The 20,719-nt window shown below is 35.5% G+C and overlaps 1 protein-coding gene across 1 annotated transcript in view; it reads right to left on the minus strand.

The window, feature by feature from the left end:
- Nucleotides 1-20,719, minus strand: part of Lrp1b (LDL receptor related protein 1B) — a 1,800,012-nt gene that overhangs the window by 454,436 nt on the left and 1,324,857 nt on the right. The window contains exons 36-37 of the mRNA XM_026778709.1: nucleotides 6,536-6,670; nucleotides 5,844-5,973 (exon numbers count right to left, since the gene is read on the minus strand). Coding sequence (XP_026634510.1) covers nucleotides 5,844-5,973; nucleotides 6,536-6,670 — 265 coding nt within the window. The remainder of the gene's footprint in view (nucleotides 1-5,843; nucleotides 5,974-6,535; nucleotides 6,671-20,719) is intronic.

Here is a 20,719-nt window from a genome sequence, read left to right on the forward strand (position 1 = left end):
TGGTTTTCCCTCTCATTGGTTACATTCATTTCTAGACCATGTTGTGAGCACTTGACTGAATGATGTCTCACTCATGCCTGTTTTTTTTTTTCTGCTACTTGTTATTTATTCTTTTACTTTTGTTTGTTGTAAATTTAGTAACTGAGTCATTCAAATTCAAATACCCAACAATTGCATGTAATTCTGTGGAAGAGCACTGACTGTTTTTCCAGAGGACCCAAGTTCAAATCCCAGCACCCACAAGGCAGCTCACAACCTGTCTGTAACTCATCTCAGAAGATCTGGCATCTTCACACATACATGCAGGCAAAACACCAATGCAAATAAAATAAAAATAAATAAAGTTAAAAAAAGAGTGACCTGAAAAGATACCCTACTATACAAAGCCAAGTATAACTACATGATAATAATTTTATGGTTAATTAACTCATCAATTTAATAATGTCATGAGATTTTTCGATGCACCAAAATCAAATAATTCCTTACAAATGCAAGCCCAAGATTACTAAAAGTATAAAGTTGTCTAAGAACATAAAATACAGACAGAAGAGTTGCACTCCAGAACTGGGACCACAGCCCAACTGAGGGCATGCTTAGCAGCTGTGAAATGTTTATCATATGGGATGATAGGGAGGAGAAAATGAGCTGCAGTGTACATATATAGAATATTTGCAGCAGAAATTAGTACCTCTTTCCCAGAAAAATTTAGACATTGTCTAAATCAAATTCTATGTTCAATTAAAATTTGGGGGGCAACAGATTATTTGTTAAACTAATATGAAATATAACATTTTTATAAAAAATTGCTATATGATACTCAATCGAGACAGGCATCACATTTCCTAGTTCCTAAGACAGGAATGCAATGTTTAGCTTTACTTACAATTTTATGCTCTGCATTTTTAATCAAATCTTTTCATGTCATGCTATGATTTCCCATACTTTTGAATCATAGTAAATTACTTTTCAGTATAAAGAAATTACTGCATTCAATTCTGCCAAATTCCAAGGAGCTGCCAAAAAGCAGAAAAATCCAGGAGGAGAAAGTTGACTTTTCAAGAGGAACTAAATTCCTAGGTGGTTCCTGTTTTGCATTTGGCTACGTTAAAAAAGACTTTGAGTCTCTATTGTTTCAAAACAGGGTTCAGGCCTACTTTACATGGCACATTATAGCACGAATTTAGCTAATTTACTCTATTATGGCTCCCCTTTCTCTTGACAGTTTCACCTGCCATGTTTTAATATCAAACAGAATTGCAAAATGCTGTTTTATTTCTAAGCTAGAAATTTGAGCTTTTAAAATTCTATGATAATATTACTTGGAGATAATTTTGAATACTTTTCATACACCTTTTATTTTAATTCTTTTTCTACTGGAGTCAAGACAATAAATACATGTGTGCCAAATTGTAGACTGACACCTGTCACTGGTATTCTTAAAAGCTAGTAGTTATTTTTTCTATAAATCGTTTGTACTCTTAGCTGCTAACATGAGAAATATATTGCTTCATGTGGCTCTTTATGAAATGCTTTCAGCAAAAAGTGAATATTCTAATATTGATATAAATATACGAGTTCTCTCCCTCCTCTCTCTGTCTCTCTGTCTTTCTCTCATGCGCGAGTGCACACACACACATACACATACACACACACAGCATATACATATAAGCACATGTCCGTATTTTTTCATCCTCCAAGCTGTCATGCATTACTACTGGTGATCATATTAACACAGTGATTAAATCCTAGGAACCCATTCCTTGGTTTATATATGGAGTGGTGAATGTTACTGCAATAACTTTTGAAAGTGTAACTTGTAAGTTATACAAGTGAGAGTGTTGAAGACATATTCAAACATAAAACTCATCTATGAGTAGAACTCGGCAGAAAAATTTAGCACATAAAGGAAATGAGAACTGAAGATCATCAATGTTCATAAGTCAAAGAGAAGAAAATATTTTACAGATATAGACCTGATAGAATATTAATACTCATAATATACAAAAACTAAATAGAAAACATCTCTATAAAATATAGGCTAAGAAACTGAATAGTTCTTAAAAGAAGAAATCTAAATGTCCAATCATATTTTTTAAAATTATCCAACAGTCTTGCTCATTAAAGAAATGCAAATTAAAACCATTTAAAGAATCTACTTCACTGTAATCAGAAGGGCCATCATCAGGAAAGCAAATGACAACAAAGGCTAGTGACAATGTGGAAGAAGGGGAATGCTTTTTCACTGTTGCTTAGAGATTAAACTTCTGTGACCACTATGGAAATTTTGTGGATAGTTCTCAAAACATTAAAACTAGACCGACCAATAACTCAACTATGCTGTTCTTGGTCACATAACCTAAGAAGTCCAGGTATCAGATACAGAGAATATTATATATCATGTTTTCTGCAAGCAAATCAACCTAGATGTCCATCAATTGGTAAACAGATAACAAAAATAGGGCATATATATAAAATTGAATTTTCTTCATCTTTAAAGGAAAATGATATTATAAAATTACAGAACTGGAAAACTTATTCAGTGATATAACCCAGGTTTCTGAAACACAAACACCTGTGTTTTCCCTCATATGTGGATCCTAGTCTCTAATTTCTATGCATTTACCTATACAAGAGTGTGTACAGAAGCAAGGAAACTATGAAGAGGCCCATGAGAGTAGAAAAAACTCCATGGGGAAAATGGGCTGGAAAAGGTTAAGTGAAGATATGGAGTGGGGAATGTGAGGAACACAGGAAGAAAGGAGGGTCAACACAGATAAGTGTGGATGTGAAAACTATATGGAAAGTGTTTATTTGGTAAACTTATTAGAAATAAAAATAAAAAAGGAGTTGAATGGAGTTTTCTTGAATGGATGAATAATGCTTCTTCCAGGAAATATAGATGATGTGGGATTCCTCTCTGTATGCTATGAATATGTTTTATTATCATTAGTTATTTAAGAACATCATTTGGGCAATGGCTTAGTAGAATAAAGCTAGGTGGGAAATCCAAACAGAGATATAGAGAGAAAGTAGGCAGAGTTAGAGAGACGCCATGTAGGTGCTAAAGGAGACAGACGCTGCACTCTTATCAGTAAACCACAATCCCATGCCGATACGTAGATTAATAGAAATGGGTTAATTTAAGATATAAGAGTTAGTTAATAAAAAGCCTAAGCAAATAGGCCAAACAGTGTTGTAATTAATATAGTTTCTTTATGATTATTGGGTCTGAGTAGTCAGGAAACAAATGAGCAATCTCTGCCTACAAAAGTCTTGGTTACTTTCAAGAATTAGAAGGTAAGACCTTAATGCTGATAACTTAATATGTGTTGGTTGCATGACATAAAGAAACCAAGTTGGAACTCAGCTGGAAGATTTTTCCCTGAAGCCTAGCTTTCACAGTTTTAGAAGATGCTGTGCAAGCTGCTGGATGAGAAATGTCATCACAGTCATATTCAGCTGTAAACTCTTTATGTGACAATAATGACCTGCCAGGCACCATGTGCCCATTGGTGCATTAGCGATTTGATTCTTTGGAGGATAAACAACCACTTTCTGTTTGCACTTGAAGTCAACTTCAGAGAAGGAAATTCATTTCTAGTACTATAAATCTGGTACAAAGCCATAGCTGAAGAGGATGTAGTTCTTAGTGGGGTAGGACCTGACTGTTTTGGTAAATGAACACGATGTGCCTTTCAAATTGTCTTCTAAATATTTATGATTAGGCTCATACATTAATAATGCGCTCAACTTTGGTCATAAATGTTTCTTTTTGTTTTTCTTTTTTAATGAGTGGTAGTTAACACATTATTACAGAAACCCATGGATGGAGAAAGTATGAGAATAAATAGCATAATGCTTGACCCTAATTGGGACAACTATAGCACTGCCCAAGGCTCACAGAACATTTTCAAAGGCAAGGCAGGAAAAAATTGTAAGAGCCAGTTAAAGAGAGGGGGAATTGAGGTTTGCTGTCTGTAGTATGTCACAGATACTGCACACTCCTGAACTCTCAGCAGCACTGATTGCTTCCAGAGGACCTACTCGAGAGTTAGCCCAGAAGCTTTCCATCACAAAGGTGAAAAAAGTACTCAGAAGGCTCCTAACATCACATCCCAGAGGACTTTTTGGTACTTTATACTTGTTAAGGACTCTGCAGCCTAAGAGGTATCACCCAGCCCCTCCTGAGTAGGTATAGACAAGTTTTAGGTAGGGGAGAGAGAAAAGCAGAGAAGGAAAGAAGGAGGAAGAGAGAGAGGGAGAGAGAGAGAAAGTTTCTTCACTAGAGTAGTTGTTTCTGGTAAAGTTTCATGTACTGGGAAATAACCTTTGATTCTGATTCCTGTAACTACCCCTAATGTAACTCATTGGGGAAACTCATCCCCAAAAGCTATCATAGTAGAATGAGTACTAATTGAAAAGCAGAAGGGGATCATCAGGAATGAGAAGAGGTTAAAGGAGAATAATAGGAGGTGAATTTTATAATGTCTAAAGTGTGTGTTTGTGTGAAAATGCCATTATGACATGCTAATATCTACAATTAATAAGTTATAACATCAAGAAAAAATAGACAAATAAAAATAAATAACTCATAAAAGAGAATGAGTTAGCCGGGCGGTGGTGGCACATGCCTTTAATCCCAGCACTCGGGAGGCAGAGGCAGGTGGATCTCTGTGAGTTCGAGACCAGCCTGGTCTACAAGAGCTAGTTCCAGGACAGGCTCCAAAACCACAGAGAAACCCTGTCTCGAAAAAACCCAAAAAAATAAGTAAATAAATAAATAAATAAATGGATCAGAAAAAAATAGAGCAATCAAAGGATCTACATTTTGTGCCTTAAAAAAAAATAAGAAAAAGTCTCTTCGAATCCTGAGAAGTAAGAAATTTTCCTATTTATAGAAACTAAGCTTATTCTGACATCTGGTATAAGTTTCTTAGAAAAGGACATTATCCAATCCCTAGGTGATGTACTAAATATTTGAATATGAAATATGTCAATATTTATTCTTTCTTTTTTTCTTTCTTTTTTATTGAAAAAAAGGAAAAAAAAAGTTTCCGCCTCCTCCCAGCCTCCCATTTCCCTCCCCCTCCTCCCACCTTTTTCCCCCTCCTCCCACTCCTCTCCCCCCTCCCTCTCTAGTCCAAAGAGCAGTCAGGGTTCCCTGCCCTGTGGAAAGTCCAAGGTCCTCCCCCCTCCGTCCATATCTAGGAAGGTGATTTATTCTTTCTATTTGTCCATTTGATGAACATGTAGCCCACTTTGTGTACATGCCATGAACATGTGGTTAATTGCACATAAGTTACACAAGATGGACCCGTGTACATCTTACCAAGGATAAGAAACAGTATCCTTAGGTTCTGCCTCTCTTGTCTAGCTCTTTGCAGTTTAAGGCTGTGGGAGCGTGTTAGTCATGTTTTTCCAGTGGTAGAGTCACTGGTAAGCTACACATGATCTTCAATGATCCTCTACTATGTACATCTGACAAACTCTATTTCAATTCACTAGTTAACAAGAATTAAGTTTAAACTTAGAAAATGGGAGTGGATCTAATGGAAAGGGTTCATTGGATATGGGTCTGGGATCAAAGAGAGAATAGGACATGGGGTTGACCAAAATACATTTAATGGAATTGTTAAATAATTTAAAAAAAATAATTTTAAAGGTCGTGGTTTCCCAACAGGTACTTGGAAAATTAAAATAAACTTTTTATGCTAAAACTATTATTATGCTGTAGCTACCATAGTTACAATACTGTTGCTGTCTAAATTTTCCTAATGTAACAGACACACACACACACAGAAAAAAGTTCAGATGCAGAAAATACATGAAAAGCTTAAAATTACCCTTTCTCTGGGTGCACGGCTATAGATCTTGGTTGATCCAGGCCTTGGGAAATAATTACATAACGGAAAGAGCCATTGAGTCTTGCCACTTCAATTAAATTGAAACCATGATCTGTCCAATATATGTTGCCTAGGAGAAATAGAGAAATGTCCCCAATCAAGTTAGAAGTAATAGAAATGTTTTTTTCTGCTATTCTTAAAATTAAGTTTCTGGGTCTTCACATAGCTAAAAGCTTGTTTACTTTCTTTGGCTGTGCATTTACTAAACAGCTGTCATTAAACTAATTCATAGATAATTCAAATCCCAGTCTCATATTTTGCTGGTTTAAACTATGTCGTATATATTGATATATTTGAAAGAAGTTGAAACTTCTCCCAACTGTTCAGAATAAGTGTTTTAACTTTATGCTGACTTTAAGTAAAAGGTAACTTCTTATTCTTTGTTTACGATGAGGAACTCCCTGGAGATTTAAGCAAACTTAATACACATTCTATATCTACATTTAAAAAAAAAAACACTTATCCAAAGGCAATAGAAAAAGTTGAGCCAAATGCAAAAGAGAGTATTTACCCCCTTGGCTAAAAAGAAATTTCAAAATGTTAGAAACAAGAACCGGAAATATTTTAAAGAATAATGAACCCCTTAGAAAAAGTAACTCTGGAATAAAAACAAGAATAAGCCATAGATTTACCCGCAATCCAGTCAATAGCTATTCCTTCCACTCTCCCCAAGCCATTGGTAACAATATCTTCTTTCCAAGTCTGGTCTCTTTTAGCTCTGCTGATTTTATTTAGGCCCATGTCTGTCCAGTAGATGGTATCATTTTCTATTGATGAAAACACACATAAAAAATGCACACACATTATTAAATACATCAATATATCTATTAGGATCGCATTAGAATCAGTGTTACAGGATCATCCTGGACAAAATACATTAGATTCTAAGCATTTTTTTTTTTTTTGATTTTTGAGACAGGTTTCTCTGTAGCTTTTTGGTTCCTGTCCTGGAACTAGCTCTTGTAGACCAGGCTGGCCTCGAACTCACAGAGATCCGCCTGCCTCTGCCTCCCGAGTGCTGGATTAAAAGCGTGCGCCACCACTGCCCGGCTTGATTCTAAGCATTTTTTAGGATTATTCAAAAGAACTATAAAATTAAAGAGACTACGTTTCAATCAGCATTTAAATTTTAAAGATACTTCATGAAATTTTTATTACATTTTCTGCATTTGTCTAATTGTTTTCGCTCGATAAGTCTTTATTCCCAAGAAATTAGGATGTTTATTCCAGCCATGCCTTTTTCGTCTAGGTTTTGTGCTTCTTATACTGGAATCTCAGCTGAGTACTCCTGGGGATAATCAATGCAAGAAAGCCTCCAAGTACGGAGACAAGAGACAGCCATGTATGGTCCTTTCAGTTGTATCAATGGTATTTTTTTTTCCTTCTTCATTTTTTTTACTTTACATACCAATCTCAGTTCCCCCTCCCTTTCCTCCTCCCTCTTTCTCCATCTCCCTCCACTCCACTCCCCATCTACTCTTCAGAGAGGGTGAGGCCTCCTATGGGGAGATAACAAAGTCAGTCACATCACTTGGAGGCAGGATCAAGTCCTTCCTTCCTGTGTCTAGGCTAAACATGTTGGATAACTTGGATAGGGAATGGGCTCTGAAAAGCCAGTTCAAGCACTGGAGATAAATCCGAGTCCCACTACCAGTGGTGTCAAACTCTCCCAGTTGTACAATTCTTACCCACATTCAAAAGGCCTAATTTAGTACCATGCAGATTCCCCAGCTGTCAGTCCAGGGTCTTAGAGCTCCCACTAGCTCAGGTCAGCTGGGTCTGTAGGTTTACTCATCGTGATCATGACCCATTTGCTAATGTTATTGCTCCTCCCTCTCTAAGACTGGATTCCTGGAGGTTGGTCCACTGCTTGTGGGTCTCTACATCTGCTTCTATCAGTTATTGGATGAAGATTCTATGATGAAAATTAAGAGAGTCATCAATCTGATTAGAGGGCAAGGGCAGTTCAGGCACCCTCTCCACTATTGCTTAGACTCTTAGCTGGCGTCATCCTTGTGGATTCCTATGAATTTTCCTAGTGCCAGGTATCAATGGCATTTTAAGCATAAGGTCATTCAATAAAGACTGAAATCACCTCAACGCCAATTATTCCATCTAAGGTTTAAGTAGCATCTCAAATGGAGACAATAATTCTCTCATACTTTTCAAACTCTTGTTATACAAATGGATTTCAGAACTTTTCTATGCTATTGTGTGATTAAATAGTATGCTTTTGGATAGTTTGAATGAAAAAAAATTTCCTAAAAGACTATAAATGAAATATATTACATATGCATATTCATATGGAATAAATGAAGGGTAGCAATTATAGGTAAATGGTTTTCTGCAAAGCTTCTAGAAAGACATTGGAGACAATTCATTAAATAATAAATTTGCCACCAGTTAAGGTCTTGTGCTGTTGCCAATGGGGCCATTTGAAGAACCAATTCTTTAAGATCAATATATTTTGCCACTGGCACACAGATAGACTACAGAAATAGGGACAATGTAATAAATATACTGAAGTCATTTTTAAAGTAAGTATTGGGGTTTCTCCTCAAATGAAATATACACTAATTTCTTACACCACACCAAGGACTGATATCAAACAGCAGTGCTGTCAATAACAGTTGGGTCAAAGATATGATGCTTTGAAGCCAAGTAGAAGGTAATATATCCACACAGCTAGCAGAAAAGTGAGGCCTTCTCGAATCAGCCTATCAGCTCATACATTTTGAAACGAGGTCTTGCCTAGACAAAGAGCATTATTTTATTTTGTAAAACTACTGTGATATATAATAAATTCACTGTTTTGCTTCAGTACTAATCTCTGTGAAAGATCATGTCCACATTTCCAAGCCATCTACTTTGTCTCTGCATTGTATTTATTTAAGACAGTTGATATGGGCCAGACTGCCATGCTGATGGTGAACATCATCTTAGGTTTTACGGTCACCATTGTGACTTATACTTGATCCAATTCAATAAAACCATTATAACCCACATTCATTAACATCCATTCCTATCTACACTGAAAGGCAATGCCTCTAACTATGACCTGGAATCTCCAGCAACTCCTAAACTTTGACTTTGTACATCACTTCTTTACCACCAGATCCAATTTTTTAATTTGTCACGTGTTTTGCCGGGCGATGGTGGCGCACGCCTTTAATCCCAGCACTCGGGAGGCAGAGGCAGGCGGATCTCTGTGAGTTCGAGACCAACCTGGTCTACAGAGCTAGTTCCAGGACAGGCTCCAAAGCCACAGAGAAACCCTGTCTCGAAAAACCAAAAAAAAAAAAAATTGTCACGTGTTTAATGTACATGTACACAAACATATTTTAATGAAAAGCTTGCTAATATCTGTGAATATCTGTAAAATATTATTTATATAGCCTGCTTTAATAGTATAAGAATTAAATTTAATCATGATAAATTTTATATACTCTAAAGACACAAACTGTATATAGAATGAAAGCTAGAAAGTGAGTAACATACTGTCATTACTATTCTCAAGTTATGTAATTATACATTAATTTCATTTTCATTCAACAGATATTGACAGTCTGTGCTAAGATTTATTAGAGATATAGGTATATAGTACTGAATAAAACAGATACTATACAAAAACTATGGAATTTATGTTCTGGAATAAAATTTTAAAAAATAAATGTTCTTGTAAGCCTCCAGGGAAATCTTTAAGTTAGAGGCCAGCCTCATTTACAGAGATAACCAGGGCTCCACCGAGAAACCCCATTTTAAATAATAATAATAAATACATATATCTTTTTAGAACATTTTGGTTTGATAATAGTATAAAGCAACTAATATAAAAATATATAATCGAGGGGACTGATAAGTACAATGGCTCTCCCACTGAAACAATTTTACACAACATTTCTCATGAAAATTTTCATGTATTGACATTTTAGAGAGACGAGTAGACAGCTATCATGAATTGTAATTAAGCCCAAATCAAACTTATATATTTCCAGGATGGAGGAATGGCTCAGTAGTTAAGAGCAGTAGCTGCTCTTTGAAAAGTTCTGAGTTCAATTCCCAGTATCCATAGGATTCCTCTCAACCCATGGGTTCTGATACCCTCTTTTGAAGGGCAGATGTTCATGCAGACAGAACACCCATACACATGAAGAACATAGTTATATACTGTCGTAGTAATAATTGACAACGAATGAAATCAAACATATTTAACTGGAGAGAAAGTTTTATTGAGTATTACTGAAAGTTAAATCTCTTAAACTCTTTTAATCCTCAAGTGTCTATTTTCTTGTCATGCATTAATAGGTATTTACTCACTATCTTATTTAAATACTCTGCTTCCTATGTTTTAACATCAAATTTCCTCGAATAAATGTACCTGATTTCCTATAAATAAAATGCATGTGTGAAAATAAAACACAATGAGAAATCACTTGTCTCCTAATGAAATAACCATCAATTCTCTTGTCAGAGAATAAAACGGAAGGAACGAACGGACACCTTTGCTCTGATCATTTCTCTGTCAGTATCATGGAGAATTTGTGAAGGACTTCATCTCTACATGCTTCTTTCTCACATAAATAAATATGATTCAAATATATGTGTCCATATTTATATCCCATTAAGAACATAAGATTTATGCTCCAATGTTAAGGTCTTTTTTCAATTGCATATAAGTGTAAAACAGTATCTAAAACTAAAACTCAAATTTATCTTTTATAAAGACCTTTTCATTACACTATAATTTCATTGCTTTGTTTTTGTTTTTTGCTTGTTTGTTTTGACTAGGTCAGTTATCTGGAGTAAAAATGGATAGCATGTCTGCCTTTTCCCAAAATCTGCCAACTCTACCTTAAGCTGCCTTCCTTTTCAAAACATCTAACTATCTTATTAAATGACAGCTTGTTAAATTTGATTATGGATTCTAAATGTTGACATTAAAAATGTGATTCTATGATATCTACCACAGAGTTGATAAGTTTTCTGTATCTTCATTCCAGCTCAGGATAAAGAATGGTGAACTGCACTTGTGACATCTCAGTGCTGATCTCTCTGAGGCAAAGTGACCATTTCATTTTACCGTGTCGTAGTGATTCTCATATACACAGATACTTGTATCTCAAGACTATCTATGAGTTTGAATACAGAAAATATTGATGTAAGTATCATTCAAGTGGTTACCAAAGGCTGTGAACTTTCTTTGGCTCCTGAATAAGTGGTATTTCTCCTTTCTATTGGTGAGACAGTATTTTAACTCGATTGCAACAGAACATTTAAAACTACGTTCTTTCAAGTAATGGAATGCAATACTGACTTCTGAGTTCATTTCTCCAATTCATAGTAAATGCTCTATGTACTCCTTCTGTTGCTTATATTTTACTTTTATAAGGTTTTAAAGGCTCACAATTTTTTTCCTCTTTTCAAGATGAAAGTTTAGCTCAATTTCAGTGTTTTATGAAGACTCATTAATATTCCCGGGCATGTCTTAGAATAAACATAACAGTCATTTCTGTGACATGATACAGGTAGACACTTTTAATCAATAGGGTAATTTTAATACATTCCTGTGTTATCTCCAACTCTCTCCTAATTAAAAATGTAGAAACTATATGGGCTGTTGACTCCACCATCTCCTTTATACTTGACTGATTCAACAATGAGGGCCTGTTAAGATAATGAACAGGCAAGACATTATAAAAATTGTCTTCCAATTTATTCAGGAGATCTTATCTTCTTCTCCTTCATAAGTGGATCCATGTATGTCTCTCAGAGTCTTCTTTGTCGAAGAGGTTATCTGAGGTTGTGGACTGTAGCCTGGTTATCATTTGCTTTAAGTCTACTATCTACTTATGGGTGAGTACATATAAATTGTGAGCATGAGGAAGGGGAAAGAAGAGGAAGGTAGGCTAGTGGGAAAAATGTATACAATAAAACAGAGCTGGGTTGTGGTGGTTCACACCTTTAATCCTAGCACTCAGGAGACAGCCAGACAGATCTCTGTGAGTTCAAGGCCAACCTGGTCTACAAGAGCTAGTTCCAGGACAGGATCCAAAGCTACAGAGAAACGCTGCCTCAAAAGTAACCAAGAAATAAAACAAAACATAAAAAGAGAAATAACAATTAAATAATAAATATAGCAATAAAATGACCCGTAAAGACATTCTGTTATACTCACAGATCTGTGACTTGCTTAGACAGTATCAGAGAAGCTTCTTGCAGTGAATAAGAACTAACACAGAGATGCAAAGCTGAGCAATGTGCAAAGACAAGGTACTTTGAAGCCCTCAGTCTTACATAGATCAAACCCCTTTATCAAACCATTCCCCTCAGGGATTTAGAACTATACAGGAAAAATAAATAAAGATTTCTCTTCATTCTAACAACAGCAGCCAGAACTGATAATGTTTCTTTTTATAAAAGTTGCAATTATTTTTCTCTAGCATTTATCAAAATAATTGATCCTATAAAAGTTTAAAATATGTTAATTGTATTCCTTAATTGTGCATGCCCATGTGTTCCATAAGGACATTTTCTTATGAGTATAGATCTACCTGATAGGTCTTTCCATCTTCTAGTTTCTTCTTTTATTTTTTATCCACTCTTTAGAAATTTTCTCTGTAAACTCTTTCAATTTCTTGGTCAGATTTATTGAAAATTAATTTCTGAGGGAAATATAAGTGGCTAACTCTCTGTTTGCTTTTCTCAATATTTTTGTTACAAATATTGAAAAGATATCTTGATTCATAAATATTATTATTTTTTCTGAAAATGTTTGTCAGAATTAAAAACTTTTTAATGCTATCATTAGGGTCTTTTATGTGTGGTATATCATCTACAAATAAAAATATTTTGACTTCTTCTGTTGGGTTTTCTCTTATTTCTTTCACTTATTGCTCTAGGTAAAATCCCAAATAGTATAATATATAAGAGTAGATAATGTGGGGAGTGAAGAGATAACTTAGTAGTTTGTTTATGGGGACTTGAATTCTGACCCCAATATCCACATATAAAGCATCAGATGCCCTACTACCTTGGAAGGTGGACCCAAATCATTTGATGACTGCTAGCCTAGTTCACTGCTCAGTATGAGACTCTGTCATGAAGGAATAAGGCATGCAGTGAATAGAGTGAATAGATTTAGTACCTACTTTTCCAAGATTAATCATTTTTAAATTCTTTTTCATGCAGTCAATTGCAGTTATACACTTTGTATTAGGGAATATTTTTATTGTATCTCTTAGGTTTTGTGTTTTCATTTAATTCTTGTGATCATTTTGTACCTATTTTTCCAATCTTTTTGACAACCTGCTCATCATTTAACATTGTGCTACTAAATTTCTATGAATTTTTGCGTGTCCTTAATCTTGTTATTGATTTCATTTTCACTCTTTGTGGTTAGATAGACTACAAGGATGGTTTCAATTTTTCTGTATTAATTAAAATTTGGTTTGTGCCCTTTTATATGATGTCTTGGCTGCCAAGAAGAGCGTTTATGCAATGCTTGAGTGGAATGTCCTCTCGCTGTCCATTTGATCTAACATGCCAATTATTTCATATGTTTCTCTGTTTATTTCTTACCCAGATCATAACTTGCCTGGTGAGCGCAGGGTTTTGAAATGACTCACCATTATTGGATTAGAATATGATTTTATATCTATATATATTTTAGATCTATTTATTTCATAAATTTTAGCACACTCATGTTCAGTGTGTATATGTATAAAACTCTTACTTCCTGGTGATTAATTGCTGTATTAATCAGTATAAACTGATTTTTCTTCTTTATATCTCCTAACTTATTTTGACTTAACATCATTTTGCAGATACTTAAATAATGACACCTGTTGGTTTCCTAGTTCCATCTGATTGGGAATCCTTTGCTCAAAGGTTTATGCAAAGTAGAACCTTAACTTTTCTGTACCAGTGCTCATTCTATTCTTTCAATATGCAGACTATTCCCTTGTCTCGCTGCCATCTTAAATCAATTGAGAAAAATCATTTTTGTTTTAAAATCCATTTCAGAACAGCCAGGATGTCTCAGCAGGTAAAAGCACTTTCTACCACACCTAATGACTTAAGTTTGACCCTAGGACCTCATATGGTAGAAGGAGAGAATGGACTCCCACATGTTATCCTTCGACCTCCACTTGCTCCTTATAAAATGTGTTCTTGTCCATCCTTCCCCAAATAAAAAAATGAATCAATGCGAAAATTATCAAAAACATTCTTTTGGGATGATCCTATTTTTTTCCTTAGGTATGACAATTAGGATGGTTTCTTGCAAATAGTTCTCAATATACCAATTTGATAGAGGAGCTCATGCAATTTCAAAATCTGTTTGGTATCTAAAAGTATTTCCCAGGTTATTAACTAAGGAGATTTTACAATTTTTTTTAATATAGTGCTACTCTTTGGTAATGGGTTCTGGTGATAATTTATTAAAATTTTTGTTATGCTTTCTAAGAAATCTGGGATAGATATGAAGCTCAAAGAATTATTTACAGACATCTCCATGTATAAGCACGGAAATCCATCATTTCGTTAAGCTGAGTACTTGAGTTCCTCTGTTTCTGCCTATGGTTTCTTCTCTTATCGTTCTCCAATGATGTTCACAGCATGAGTCCCCAAAGTGCAGGTAAAACTTGGGAGAACTTGTGAATAAATATGTTCAGCTTCTTGAGAAATCTCAGATTTTAGTTCTAAAAGATTTTTTTAACATACTCTTTATGTCTTTATTGAAAATTTATTAGAAATTATTTTTATTGTTGCTGAACTTTTGACCACTTGTTACAAGTTTTAGCAGCTAATTGTCAATAGAGTCATGGTAAGCTCAGGGAAACTCAAGCTTCAAAGAACCTGTTATATACATTTTGATTATTGAAATCAGAAAAAAAAAATCAGTATCCATTGGTCTTTTGTCCTCTATCCATGGACTTTCACTCAGACTTTAATTATTTTTTTAACATCTTCTAACGACCTTGTACCAGATATCTTTTCACTTTTGTAGACAGAACTATGCACATTTTCCATAATTCGTCTTGTCATTCATCGCCAGTGACCTTAACAGACAAGCTGAGTTGCCACATTTATGAAGGCTGCCTTAAGGCTCTGAATTCATGCATTCTCCTGGCTCATCAAAGATAACAGTTTCCAGCCTGCTTCTCACTTCATGACACTGACAGATAACAGTTATTTCTAGGGAAAGCCCCCATCACATACACTTTCAAAATCACATTTTCCACATAGTTATAGAATAGGTAACTTTCTCATGGCATTTCTATGTTTTCCCATTATAATTTTCAGCTTTCTGTTTTGTTTCTGTTCTGTCCCATTTCCCCTTGAAATCAACTTCTTGGATTTAGTCAATTTGGACTTTACTACTAATCCGACATATGCAGTATCATTCACACATAGGTGAAATACCCACTCAAAGTGAGTTCATGGAAGTATGAGGAGGAAGGTTTATTGAACATAAAAGTTAAAAATGAGGCTCTGGGTCTTTATTTCTCAAGGTCATCTAACACCTCCTCCATCAGATTCTCAGTGGTTGGTTCTTTCCTATGAAGCCGAAGTGAAACACCATATTTTTAGTTCCTCCCTCTTCTTCCTCCCACCTCTACTTCTCATCCCTTCTCTTTTTGTTTACCAATTACCACCAAAGATATCTTGTTTCAACTTGAGAACCTAATCTGCTTTTGTGAAATTTAGAAGTGCTTAAAATTGTAAGGGAAATTTGTAATAGCAATGACACAGCCACACTTCCAAAATTCTAGCTCGCTTATCCCAAAGTACCACATGGGTTAAACCTGACCAGACTGTGGTTTTTAGCAGTAACTACTTGTCAAAACCCTAGTGTCTCCTCAGAAGAAAGAATCTCAGTTGAGGAACTGCCTATGTTGTACTGACCCGTGGTCATGTCCGGGAGACATTTTCCTGATTGTTAATTGATGGATGATGTCTCAGACCACTGAAAGCAGTGTCATCCTCAGGCAAGCTGGCCTTAGCTACATAAGGAATCAGACTGAGGAAATACAGATTTTATAAGATAACAAAAATTATGAAGAAAATCTTAGACAATAAAAGAAAATGTTAAAATTTTGGTTTATGTGCATGTTCTTCACCCTTTAAAATTTCCTGTGTATGTTTGTGTGTGTGTGTGTGTGATCTTAAGGTCAACTAGGCACTTTGAATAATTTCTTAATAAAAAATAAATGAATAAATAAATATTGGTTAAGAAAAATCTGTCTGTGGTAAGTTATGCAGTAAATGAGGAAAGTTTAGTAAAACTACTACAGCTGCCAAATGGAAAGTATTTTGCAATGAAGTAAAATCCATAAAAAAAGGACTATCTTTTGTAATTAAATTCTTTATATGGTTGTGACTAGAACACTCACTCCAAGTTCTCAAATCAAGGTATGTTGATCCTTCCTGCTCTGAGACCTGATGTTTCTCCACGTTCTCCCCTGTTATTGGCATGTCATTCAGTCAGGACATACAGCGAGACATCTGGAACAGGTGCATGCATAAGAGTGTTATGAAACAAAGAGACTCAATCCACGGAGCAAAAGAGGATTTTCTTGAATTTTGCAGGCAAATGGATGGAGCTAGAAAACACCATTTTCAGTGAGGTAACCCAGACACAGAAAGACAGTTTTCACATGTACTCACTCATAAGTGATTTTTAAACATAAAACAAAGAAAACCAGCCCACAAATCACAATCCCAGAGAACCTAGGCAACAATGAGGACCCTAAGAGAGACATACATAGATATAATCTACATGGGTAGTAGAAAAAGACTAGGTGTTCTTAGTAAATTGGGAGCATGGGGACCTTGGAAGAGGGTTAAAGGGGAGGGGAGAGGCTGGGAGAGGAGCGGAGAAAAATATAGAGCTCAACAAAAATCAATTTTTAAAAAAAGAGGATTTTCTTTCGGCTGATTTTGAAGACTGGGGAGCAACTGCTTTGGAAGAGAATAACAGCTCACTAAAATCTAGAGGCGATGAAGATCCAGTTCATTAAATGCAATGACTCCAAACTAAGAGTGAGATTGGCCAGAAGACACACAATGCCTGGGCTCAGGAAGGAGTGAAATTGTACTTCCTATTCTTCTGAATTTCTGAAAAACATCATTTCAAGCACATTCTTAGTTTAATAAAAACCCAGGTTCTTAATATTCCTTATTCAAAGGGATTCAATAATAAGCTACTAACAAATTCCATTTGTTTCTTTCATCTCAAGAAAGGCAAATCAATAAAAACGCTAATGGGCAATTATCTAACAACAACAGATCACTAAGTACTCCATCACAGTGAGTAAATAAAGTCTGCAGACTTCAAAGGTTTTAGATATCTCCATCTCATTAATGTACACTGCAATAAAAGCTCAGACAGCACATCTTTTATTCCAGTTTATTAGTTTATCACAAAGGACAAAGAAGAATGCCTGGTTTTTGTCTTATTTATGGAACTTGCACTAAATATATTTAGTACAATAGGTTTAACATTTCCACTCAAGGTATGGACAAAAATGGTTCCTAGCTTCTGAAACCACCACTGATTACAGTTTCCATTATTGCTTCACCATTTCTGCAAGCATGAAGTCAGTCCTCTGGTGGCATGGGACTCCTTTGACTTTCAGGGAGTTCATGAGAACACAAGTGTCTGTCTTTCACACACCTTCTTCATTTCAGAAATAAAGCAAAGGGCACTCCAGGCAGAATTCACTTTAGTGAGTTCCTGTGTAGCTTTCAATCAGAAAGATGTCAAAATGAGACAGCGTGTAACACCTATGAGAAACTCCAAGGAAATCACCAGCTTTTATCCATCAAATGAGACCTCCCCCTTTTCTGTAGGAAAATATCAGAAATCTTGTTTCTTAAGCTTTTGGCTGCTCTGTGATAACTATAATTGATGAATCAGACAAATATCATGAATACACTACAAAAATAAATCAAAGCTTTCTCAGTAAATATGTCTGAAAACTTTGCATCCTCATTCCAAGTGGAAAAAACAATCCATAATGAAAGGTTTATTGATGAGAATGAAACAGGACAAAATACTAAGCATAAGTAGTGAGTTCCCATATTTTAATGATATTTTTATGTTTTGTCATTATAATGAAATTACATAATGCATCCCCTTTCTTTTCTTCCCTCCAAATCCTCCAATATTCTCCTTCTTGCCCTCTTTCATATTAATGGCCATTTCCTTTATCAGTTGCTGTTCTATGCATATTTATATGTATACACACATAGTCACAGAAACTTAAATACAGTCTACACAGTCTCAGCAGCATAGCTTGTATTTATGTTTTTAGGGCTGACCTTTCGATATTAGAAAACCCTTATGTTTCAAATATTTCCTTCTGTATCATGGTGTAGTCCCTTAATGTCTCCCTAAGGTTTCCCAATTTGTGAACTTGGAAGAACAAATTGAGGATGAAATAAGTTGGTCTTGGTAAAAACATGTAAGGCCTGTAATATGGCTCATTGGATCAAGGAATTTGTCACCCATCAAGCCTGGTGAACTGTGTTATGTCTCCAGAACCTGTTAGGCTGGAATCTCCAGCTCTGCCCCAGTTCTCTCTCCGAACCTGAGCCTCTCAGAGAGGCCACAGGAAGTCCAGTTCCACATGAGCTAGGAGCTCAAGACCCCACCTACCATAACTGGGACCAAATCATAGCGGTTTTGTGGATTATTTTGCCCATAAATGAAGGAACTAAAACACACAAGATTTGATGACTGACGGAATGGCATGGTTAGGTGAATACTAATGCAGAAAGACTCGGAGGGTCCTCCGAGGTGAGCAGCAGTGTCTGTGGGGGGTCTGTTCCTGCCACCAACTAAGCAGTAACAGGTACTGAATACAACTGAGAAAAGCGCAGACAGATTTGTCATCTGACATTTCTGACATACTGAATGTGAATTTTTTTTAAATGACAGAATGAGGATATACTTGATCATTTATTTATAAAACTTTTCTATGTATATGGTTCAAAACATTTTATTGGCTTCTAATTAGTTAACTATGAAAAATTCATGGAGCATTCCTTCAGGGTATCAACAATGGGATGAGAAACAGCTGTGGATCACTATAAAATGGCATGCCATGTATATGACTGACAATAACTTTAAAAGATTGCTAATTTTCTGGGAAGACTGAAGATTTATTGATCATTTTTTGTATGTTCTACCATACACATAGCTGTCTATAAAAAGTGCTAATTTGGTAGTGCTTTGAATTTTTAACAAGAAAATGCCAAACGATGAAGAGTTTTGTACTTAAAATGCAGGCACAATACATTTACAAACTGTGACTTGATTAAAATGCATTTATTATTATATGTGTGCGTGTGTGCCTGTGCCAAGGTGTGTGTGAGGAGATCAAAGGTCATTTTTGTGGAAGTGGCTCCCTTCTTCTACTGGGAGGTGGGTCCCAGGGATTGAATTCAGGTCGTTTGGTTTACAAAAGAGTAGTTTGCCTACTGAACCATCTCCTTGGTATTGGATTGTGGGTCAGTAACAATGAAGTCTAATTAGAAATGATCATATTGGTCTGGTGCCGTCGCTCTGGTGGAACAATTGGGTAGAATATCCAAAGTCCTAGCTTTAGTTTCCAGTTCTGTAGACTAGAAAAGAAAGGAAATTACAGTCCAGAATCTCCTGCGTATATGTTTATGTTACATACAAATATTATGCATATCTTTGTTTAATTTTGATTCTACCACATGTACTGGCTTTGTGGGAGTCTAGTCTGTTTGGATGCACACCTTCCTAGACCTGGATGGAGCGGGGAGGGCCTTAGACTTCCCACAGGGCAGGGAACCCTGACTGCTCTTAGTACTGGAGAGGGAAGAGGGGGGGAGTGGGAGGGAAATGGGAAAATGGGAGAAGGTGGAATTTTTGAATAAATAAATAAAAATAAAAAAAGACAGTGTCTCAGACTGTACTCTAGGTTATTCTGCTCCTTATTATCTAGCCCAAATTGATCTGAAATACACAGGGACCTAAAACTAATAATGAGTATTCATATATATATATATGCTCCCTCAGCTTGACTTTCCATGTCTATGTTATGCACTTCATGTTGCCCTCATAACAATTTATATTAGTCTCTATGGTGTTAATATAGACTATGTCCTACTTTGCTTTTTGGGAGCTGTCACCTGACAACCTAGTGGAGTAGGTCTAGCTGCATTCATTGAGATTACATTTATTTTTAATTCAGTTAACTTACATAGATTGAATTAAATATATTATGGCTAGTTACATGTTGAGTGTTCACTAGAAAGTAATATAAAAAATTGATGAAAATATAAACAATTAACTTAGTAATGTTTTAGCTCATTGCTTAATTACAAACGAATTAGTAGGTATCCAGAAACTATATCTATTTCTTCCTATGAAGTACATTAATATCATGTGTAGACTATGACATTAGTCTCATTTTATAATGTATATATTTATTTATCAGGTCTTTGTTAACTGAGCATGATATAATTATCCCATAACTCATGCTCAATAACCAAAGACAATTTTCAAATTCTAAAATTCACAAAAATGTAGCAATCATAGACAAAGGGATACTGTACTTGATTCTTATTATTTAGCCTATTTGCATGAGGTTTAAATGCAAGAAAAAAATTGGTCATGAAGTAGAAATGATGAAAGGCACATAAAAGATTCATGAACTATCTTTTCTTCTCTTTTCCTCTATTTTTTTTTCTTTGGTTTTTCGAGACAGGGTTTCTCTGTGGTTTTGGAGCCTGTCCTGGAACTAGCTCTTGTAGACCAGGCTGGTCTCAAACTCACAGAG

The sequence above is a fragment of the Microtus ochrogaster genome, chromosome 4 (assembly GCF_000317375.1).
Source record: "Microtus ochrogaster isolate Prairie Vole_2 chromosome 4, MicOch1.0, whole genome shotgun sequence".
NCBI lineage: Eukaryota > Metazoa > Chordata > Mammalia > Rodentia > Cricetidae > Microtus > Microtus ochrogaster.